We start from the raw sequence: 10,202 nt of genomic DNA on the forward strand, positions 1-10,202 counted from the left end.
AGAGTAGCCATTGGAGAATACTAACAATATGGCCTCAGAAAATGTCTTGTTTTAAAAAAACAAAACCAGAAAAAAACCCACAAAAACGCTTTTATCCCAGAGAAAGTTGAAAAGTTGCTGTTCACAGCTAATATGAAGCCCAGAGTTTTGTTCTCATAATATTGACTTTGGACCAATTTCTTGCTGAAATTGGATAATACCAGCAATTAGGGATATTTTTGGTAGGTTCAATATGGACAGGCCAAATTAATGACCACTGAGTAATTCAGATATTCCACCCCTTTGCTCAGTGGCTGAGCTGGGAGATGCGTTGTGACTCCTGGCAAGTCAGTCTTTGGTGTTAATCAGGGTTTCTGAATATTTACGGAGAAGCTGCTTCTGAGCTATGTTGACCACCCCCTTAAACGTACACCTGCAATGGGGGAGGTAGAACTACTTGAACCATCCAGGTATCAACACTGGTGATTGGTATATTTACATAATAGAAGCTAGAAGCCCCTTCCAGGCAGAGAGGAGGACTCAGGGTTACAGGATGCTGTGAGCCAAAATGGGAAAGATCACCTTAATTAGTGTCATTACCTTATTGTATTCTAAATGCTCCTAAGATTTTTAAAAATCATATCCTAGCAAGGAAGAAGTCAGTCATGGTGTTGGTAGAAACCTGATCAATATCAGAGGAGGCTGGTCTTGCTCCCAGCCACAGGTGTTTGCCAGAAAAACCATGGCAACATGAATTAGGAAACCGAGTTACGCATTAATTTGGCAACTCTTTATCATTGTTTTAGATGTACCTTAATAAGACGTGTGCTGTTAGCAACAGGTGTATACCTCCAATTCCAGGTGGAAAATTACCCAGGCTTTCCAACTACTTTGAAAATATGTGATATCAAATCAAGGTGCATGGTTTCACTGATAATCTGATGACAAAGAGACACTGAGCATGAGCTCTGGAATCCGGCTCCCACTGAAACAATATTCTATTCCTTACTGCGCAGCCATGGGCAAATAAGCCCCTGTGTCTTCTTCTTTTTTTTTTTTTTAAATGAAGGATAATTGCATCTCTCCCAAGGTCTGTTGGTGAGGCTAATGACATGATAAATAGAGATTAACTGGTGCCTGGTATGTGGTAAATATTAACCAGCTCTATTACTATTTTTATGTCTTACCTTTTGTAGTAAGATGGGGTAGGAAAAAGTATGGCTTTTCTAGCTATGCAGTTCCATCGGAATTGATTTTTTTTTTCTTTTACGGACTACTGCCTATTGTAAGAGGCAGGTAGGTGTTTAAGGAAATGTACTGTTTTTCTTTCCTTGCATAAACACGAGATAGTCTTTTTCATTCCTGGAAACACTTGAAATAGTTTCCCCATTAAGCACAGACAGGCCTTGAACCCTGCAGAAAGCTAGACTTTTGAGCTAATCTGAGCACATTTCCCAGCTCTGGAGAGACATCCTCCAGCTCAGCACAGTGGCATTTCATATAATTGGAAAAGAAGGAAGTTCTGTGTCTACCTGAGCACCGGACCCCTTGGGCGATGAGTCCCCACATGAAATTGGCACAATATTCACACCAATGTGGGCCTCGGAATGTGTGGACCTGTGATCCAAAAAGAAGCAAAATGTCAGAAAATTCAGAGTCATTTAAAGGCAGGTAGCCTCAGATATGGCAATGAAGATCAGCAGGAGCGATCACTGGGCTTCTCCTTCCAGTAAGGCAGTTGCAAACAGATCCTGAGAAAACAGAGATGTGCTTTGATCTTCGAAAATCCTTCATCAATACACATCAATACACAATGGGCATCAATGCCCCAGGACAGAGTCAGAAAGGAGCGTGGAGAAACAGTTAACAGGCCATGCCATCAGCTAAGGAGTAAGACTCTGACCACCCACAACAAGGCACTGTGTAGACAAACCCAAGATAGCCCAGGCTGGTCGCTATAACCTGCATTTAGCTCAGCAAGTTCTGGAAGGCAAAACTGAATTACTGTGTCCTTTAGACTGAAGTTTTCCCATCTCTACGGTATCCAGGCAGGTATAAATAAGACATGATTATGGGATAATTAAAAGGTTCCAAGTCTTTGAGCTACTTTCAAAAAAAGGCATTTTAAAAAGTAAAGGAGTTGGCTAAACATGCAGGCAACCAATAGGGCCTATGGAATTGCTTTCCCCAGAGATAGTGTCCATATTCAGTAGGACTTGGTGTGGCCTTCAGGTAAGTAAGCTGAAAATCTTTCCTGCTTGACCAAAGTGCTGGTCTCATTGATTGATGCCCCCAGCCACTTGTTAAATATTCTGAATATCACAAAGTAAGGATGGTCTTATCTCTGATTATTGAGGCATAGGTCCTCCTGTATTAAATTATGATTTAAAATAAAAACAAAACAAAGCAAAAATACTGGCATGAAAGAGCTTTAAGAAGCAAATGTGGCCATGGTCAATCTAAAATGACCATAGGCAGTCTATTGGGGGCATACAAACGTGCACGAAAATGTCCTGAATTTTTACAAAGTTAAAATATTATAAAACATTATGGAAGGCCTTTCAAAGTCATAAACCTCTATTAATAAATAAAAGAAATGTAGACAATGTTTCTGTTTTACAAACTGCTTTTATTTAACAAAAAAGCAGGATGACGAGTATGGTCACAATTTAGAAAGGTGTTCATCCGAGTTCTACTTAAGAAAAAAAGAGTCTCAGTTTGAGTTCTTTATTCATACATGTTAGTAATTGGGTGTACGTAAAGAGGCAAACAAAATGGATCTGGATCTCTTCTAAGGAAACAGATGAGTAAAAACAGAGAAAGAAGATAAGCTAGTTAATAAATTAAAAAGAGCTTACGACTCTGTAATAAAGCGAAGTTATAGTAGTCTTTCTGGTATTTCAGTTTATCACATGCAAACTGCCTATTATATAGTTCCTGCTTTGAAAATGATGCCAAAAATTTCTCAACATTTGTCTAGGGAATGACCCTAAGAAATGACAAAGCATTTTTAACAGGAATGCAGATAATTCATCCCAGAAGGACTCACAGGGCCAAATGTTGTAATTCACTTAGAAGCCTACAGAGATTGAACTCAGTACTAAAAGAGTTCCTCAGTAAAGTATCCTATCTAAAGTTGAACATTTTCTAAATTCAGCAATCATACATTTCTTAATATTTTACTAGAAATGCTCTTAATTATGGCAGCAAAGTCAATTGTTAATCTGCTGTGAAGATCAATTAAATATAATAAAATAATATGTAAAATGCAACTCCAGAAAAAAAAGTATAAAAATGGCTACAGAAGAAAAAAAGATGAGGCCGCTACTAGAGAGACCAAGCGGGGTCCAACCTTATCCAGAATGGTCAGGAAAACCTTTTTTGGAAGGTGACTGGATGGAAAAGAAGAGCCAGTTCTCTTCCATAGGGAAAGAGAAAGGGACACAGATCATTCCCAGCAGAAGGAATATATGGAAGCCTTGCAGGAGCAAAAGAACTTGGTGTGGTGAAGGAACTAGATGGCCAGGGTGGCCAGAACACCAAAAGGTGGGGGGAGAGGAATTGGGATGAAGTTGAAGGTAGGATAGGAAAAGTGACACAGGGCCTTAAAAGCTTTATTCATGAGTGTGGATTTGGTTTTAATCTAGGTACAGTAGGAAGTTCTTGGAGGACTTCACATAGATTTTTTAAAAAGATTATTCTGACAATTGTGTTGAAAATGAATGGGAGGGTGTTAATAGTGGAATAGATATGAAAACTATGTTGTAGTCTAGTTGAATAATGATAGAGTCTAACACCTGCATGCTGGCAGTGGAGATGGAAAGTGGATGAATTTGAGATATATTTTGAAGACAGAATTTACAGGACCTGATAATAGAATAAGTGTGGGTCTTTGAGGGAGAGAGGAGTCAAGAATGACTCTGAGATTCTAGCTTAGGAACTAGGTAAATGATGATACCATTTGCTGAGATGGGAAAGACACTCTTCTGGGGAGAAAGTGAACAATTCCATTTTAGATGAGTTAGGGTTAAATGCTGCTATGATATCCAAGTGTTAGTGTCAAGCGGGAACTCATAATTTGAGAGCTCAGAGGAGGAGTGAAGACCAGAGGTATACATTTCACCATCTCTGATGAATGGATGATATTTAAAATTGTGTGAATGAATAAAAAGTATAGTCATGCATCACTTAATGATAGAGATACATTCTAAGAAAAGCATCCTTGGGTGGTTTCATCACTGGGGGGGATCATCATAGGGTGTACTTGCACAAACCTAGATGGTAGAGCCTACTACACATCTAAGCTATATGGTATGGCCTATCGCTCCTAGGCTACAGACCTCTACAGCATGTCACTTTACTAAATACTGTAGGCAACTATTACATAAGAGTAAGGATTTATGTACCTGAGCATATCTGAACATAGAAAAGGTACAGTAAAAATATAGTATAAAGGATAAAAAATGGTACACTTATATAGGGAAGCTCCATTATAATCTTATGGGTTCACCATGATATATGTGGTTCACTATTGACCTAAATATTGTTATATAGCACATGACTATATTAAGGATAGGGAGTAGAAAACAAAAGAGAGCTCATCCCCAAGCACTCAGCGTTCAAACATTTAGAGAAAACCAACGAAGTGTTCCAGAAGCCAAGAGGTGAAGAATGTTTTAGGGAATGAATAGTCAATTATGTTGAATGCTAAGAGGTTCAATGAAATAAGTACTTTTAAATATTCACACAGATACATGGAAGTCATTAGCAACCTTAGCAAGAGCAATCTCTTTGGATGGCTGAGGGGAGAAGACTCAACTGAACTGAAGAAGGTAAGAAAGTAGAGAAATATGTTGGCACCTCCTCTATCAGGAAGGCTGGCTATGATATTCAGCAGAGATAGAGGATAGCTCAGGGGAGACATGGAGTCAAGGGAGGACTTTTTTAAAAGATGGGAAACACCAGGGCAAGTTGACTTGTTGATGAAATTGATAAAATAGGTGAGAGACTGGAAATGCAGAAGAGAGAAAAGATAAGCAAACGAGTCATGATCTTCAGAAGCTGAGAAATGATGGAGTTTAGGGTATCTGTGGAAGCAATATATATTTAAGGAGAAGAACAGTTGAGATCTTTCCAGAATTTGTAGTAAGAGACACAAAATCTTCAGATTAAAAAAACACTAAATGAGACTCAAACCAGATAAATAAAAATAATCTGTATCTATGCCGATTATACTGAAATTGCAGAACACCAAAAGACAAAGCAAAATCCTAAAAAACAACAACAACAAAAACCAAAACAGGTTATCTTTGAAAGGATAGAAATAGGTAAAAATAGACTTTTCTTCAGCAGGAAGAGATGAATAGATTATTGAATAATTTCATCAAAGTGCTCAGACAAAAGTATTGCCAACCTAACTTTTATACCCAGCTAATTATCATCTAAGAGCAAGGGTGAAGTAAAGATATTTTAAGACAAATGTCAAGAGTTTCCAATCACAGATCCTCACTTGAAGAAATACTAAAGGATATACTTCAGTGAGAAGCAAACTGAATCTAGGAGGAAGGATTTCCAGAAGCAGCGGTGAGCAAGAAAACTGGTAAATGTGGGTCAATCTAATCATGCCCTATTTGTATACAATGATAACAAGATGACTAATTTTAAGGGACTTAAACACAGGGTGAAAAAATGACATGGAAGTTTGAAGGGGATGAAGAAGTCTAAAGTTCTCATAATTTGGGAAATGTAAGAGCTACTAATTAACTGAAGAATATTTTAAGTCAATTATGCATGTATTAAATTTTGATAATTTTAAAAGGGTGGGATGAAATCCATTAATCAAAAGTAATATATGGCTGGTTGTGGTAGCTCATACCTGTAATCCCAGTGCTTTGGGAGATCAAGGTAGGAGGATCACTTGAGGCCAGGTAGAGACCAGCCTGGGCAACACAGTGAGACCCCATCTCTAAAAAGAGTTTGAAATTTAGCTGGGCATAGTAGCACATGCCTGTAGTCCTAGCTACTCAGGAGACTGATATGGGAGGATGGCTTGAGCCCAGGTGTCCGGGGTTAAAATGAGCTATGATGGTGCCACTGTACTCCAACCTGGACAACAGACTGAGATTGTCTCTCTCTTACACACACACAAATACATAAAAGAAAAAGAAATATAGGTTTAATTAAACCAATAAAAAGCAGGGAAGGAGAAAAAAGATGCAATAGAAAAGCACAGTGATTATAAAAAAATCCTAATACAACTCTAATCAGAATAAGTGGCTCTAATTCATCACAAAAAAAGATTTTTAGATAACATTTTAAAAATCCTTTCAAGAAACACAAACATAACATGAGATAAATGTAAGAAAGACAGACATACCCAGCAAACTAGCCAATGGAAACCCAAAATAGAGCAAATATATATATTTGCATTATTAGTGATAGAGACAATAGAGATTTATTTTTACCAGAAGGATATAATTTTGAGCTTTTGTATGACAATACGGTCTCAAAAATATAAAGCAAAATTGAAAGACTTACAAAGAGAAATTGGCAAATCCACAATCATAATGATTTTGACATCTTTCACAGAAACTAGTAGATCAAATAGCTAAAGTTGCTCTATGAATACAAAAGGGATCTCATATCCAGCAATTCAAAGAACACACACACTTTTCAAAACCACTTGGAATATTCATACCAATTGACCACAAATTAAGCTTCAACATATATAAAAAATTGATATACATACCAGATTCTGAATATAATATAATAACATTTCAAATAGACAGTCAAAGGCCAGTATGTTTGGAACAGTACATTTGATACCAGTAGCATATATTGAAAAGACAAGAAACCAAATCACACATATATGGATACTTGGTATATCTCAGAAGTGGCATTACAAATTAATGGGGGAAGGATGTCAGACAGATGAATTATATCCTATTTTCATCTTATTTCCACCTTTCCAGCAACTCATTATTCACTTGTTTGTTTGATATTTACATGCTGATTGCCTGCTTTGAACTTGGCCCTGTACTAGTCCTTGGATATACAAAGTTGAAATAGATCAGAGGAATAAGAACTGCATGCACTCAAGGATCTCATTATCTACAAGAATAAACAGGCAATTACGCATCAGGTGATACAGCAGAACATGTAGGAGATCCTATGGTAGTATAATGGAGAGAATAATAAATTCTTCCTAGAAGTCTGGGGAAGGGGATATTGAACTGGGCTTTGAAGGATGGATAGGAATTCACAAGCCTGGGAAAGACTGAGCAGGTGGGGAAGTGATGGTGTTGACTGGGGAGCAGATGACTTGAGGAAGACCTGTATAAAAGAGGAAACAGCATAACCTAAGGCCAATGAAGGTGGGCTTAGGTTTTGAAAGGCATTCTTTTCTAGCAAATGGTGTTTAAAAAAAAAAAAAAGAATGACATCACATTGTTCTCTGAAACATTTTGAGTGGATGAAATAACCACCTGTTAAATATCCCTATACCTTGAGGTAAAAATGAAAATACAGTATTTAGAAATTACGTGAGTGGCTACATGTTTACTACACACGGACACAATGCATACTGACAAAATATAAACTGGCCTATTGTTTCAGGAAAAACAGGATAGGCTAATCACAGATTTTTCTAAAATTTCACTTCTTTGCCCTGATTTTTAAAAATAATTGAGCACATCAGGATTGCATTTTTAATGCTTATTATCACTATCCATATTTACCAACATCCTTTCCCAACAAGCATCCCTACTGTCTTTGATCTCATTTGTCCAGCCAAATAAATGCATAGACGTTTCAAATAGCAGGTAACGCCCAGTGTCCCCATACAGTCCCAAAGAAATAAAACAAAATGAAAATAGAGTGGGGATGTAAAGTTAAACATTATTTTAGGCCCATTGCCTACTTTTCTTTTTGGTGATGAGCCATTGTTTATTTTCATGACTGATATATTGTTCAATTTTCTTTTGGATCCACAAGGACGATCTCTAGACAGAAAGCTACATGTAAATGCTGAGGGCATGCTCTGAGCCCATTTTATTTGGCTTCTACTTATTATGTCTACTCTTTCATTGAAATACACCATATCTTAAAATTCACTGGTCAGCTTTTTCCATGTTCTGAAGTTTATTGATTTGCAAGAATATCTTTTTAGAGAAAGAACATTTTGAAAACTTTAGGGCAGTAACTAAAATATTCTAGACAGGAAGAAAATACTCCAGACAGGAAGAATGTCTGTCCAAGACTATTATACTAGGCACGGTCTGCCTGGAATTCAAAAACCACACCAAACAAAAAAGATGATATTACATGAGATAAGGTATGTTTGACAAATAGCCCAGGAATGGCTACTTTGTAAAAACAAGAGCAAGAAGAGTCATCCAGAGAGATCTCAGGCATTTAGCAAGTATCCCTCAACACAGCTCTTTCTAAATGAACAGGATGTTATTTGTCTCATATCTGCTGAATCTGGAAGGCAGTATTCTCTAGTGGTTTTATACCAGATATCTTTTGATGGGTCAATGTAGACACCACCCAAATGTATTAACATCAGCTCAGCCTGGGATCTAAACTGTAAGAAGAAATAAGTGCTGTTTATGACATACTGTAGTTGAGAATTTTTGCTTTTTCTTACCAGTATACATCATGATTTCTTAGCCTTGGCACCACTGATTAACATTTTGGGCTGGAAAATCCTTTGTAGTGGGGTTGTGCCTTGTACATTGTAGGATGTTTAGCAGGATCCCTGGCCTCTACCCACTAAATGCCAGTAGCACTCCCAGCTGGGATAAATCACAAATATCCGCAGGCATTGACAAATGCCCCCCAGGGGTTGGGGGGGGCGGTGTTACGGTGTGGGGGGGTGAAGTTTCCTTTATTGAGAAGCACTGGTATAGATGGAAACGTTATTGTCTCAATTTGTCATTTTATTATTCATATTAAAAATCAGAATGTTATTCTTTTGCTTTGAAAAGGAATTTTTGGGTCAGAGGCAGTTTGTTTGTTTGTTTGTTTGTTTAGCTACCTTATGTTCACAGAAGACAGAGCTAAAGCCCCTTCCAGCTACATGTGGCTGGGTTTTGGAGGTCTAGTCTAGCCTTTGCCCAGGGCTAACTGAGAGGCTGCAGGGCAGGCAGCCTATCCTGTGTCACCCAGGTCAGCAGTACAGTCAAGGCTTCCAGATCTCTGCCAAGGACTCTTCCTATAATTTACTGTATTTCCCATAACCATGTGACATTCATCTCTTACGAAAAATTAGGTTAAACTTTGGACTCTCCCCTTTTGCAAGACCAGATGAAGTACTAACCTTGAAGTGACCCTTTTCAGATGTAAGAAAACACAGCAGAGGTGAATCAATCTATGACAGAGACTCCCTCTGAGTTCCCTCTGAAAGGCTGGCCAAGCAGCTAGGGCAGGAGAGCTGAGTTTCTCAAACCTGGCACCACAGATCCCTGGACTTCTCATTAGCAGCTGCCCTAGTTTAAGACAGGATTGCATTTCTAAAATCTTGATTGTCTCAAAGCTTTCTGGGAGTCTCCCCATTGCATAAAGTAAGATATTCTCATGCTAATTAACTTTGGTCAGGTTTATGAGCACGTCAACACCCACATCCTTTTGACACTTTCCTGCTCCAAAACCTCGAGTGGTTCCCCATTGCCAGTGGTGAGGTTTCTCAGTCTCAGCACTACGGGCATTGAGGGCTGCATAACTCTTGGTTGTGGTGCCCTGTCCTGGACGTTTAGTAGCACACCTGGCCTCGACTGGATGCCTCTGGAGGAAGGAGAGGGAGAAGGAGAGACAGAGGAAGGAAGAGATAATGAAAGTAGGGAGGGAAAGGAAGGAAGGAAGGAAGGAGTGGGGAGAGAAAGAGGGAGGGAGTTAGAAGGAGAAAAAGAAGAAAAGAGGGAGGGAAGGAGGAAGAGAGGGAGAAACTGGCTCCAGGTATACTCCCAGTTCCTGTTTCCACCCATCCCTGAGTTTTGAGTATTCCCTGGAGGCTTTATGAGCCCATCCTGTATAATAGTCTATTTAGCTTAAGATAGTTTCCAGGGGTTATATTACTTGAAAACAAGGAGTTTGTCTTCAATATAATGGTGGAGCAGGCTGAAGTAGGAGGCAGACAAAAACAACTTCGATTCATAGCACTCTGGGAGCAGAAACAACTTTTTTTTTTTTTTTTTTAAAAAAGCCATGTATTTCCAAACCTATTT

General features: G+C 38.5%; 1 protein-coding gene across 1 annotated transcript in view; it reads right to left on the reverse strand.

The window, feature by feature from the left end:
• CHN2 (chimerin 2) overlaps positions 1-10,202 on the reverse strand; it is a 327,093-nt gene that overhangs the window by 18,399 nt on the left and 298,492 nt on the right. The window contains 1 exon segment of the mRNA XM_017881350.1: positions 1,512-1,596. Within this exon segment, the coding sequence (XP_017736839.1) occupies positions 1,512-1,596 (85 nt within the window).

This window comes from Rhinopithecus bieti, unplaced genomic scaffold (genome assembly GCF_001698545.2).
Source record: "Rhinopithecus bieti isolate Rb0 unplaced genomic scaffold, ASM169854v2 scaffold_13174, whole genome shotgun sequence".
Classification (NCBI taxonomy): Eukaryota; Metazoa; Chordata; class Mammalia; order Primates; family Cercopithecidae; genus Rhinopithecus; species Rhinopithecus bieti.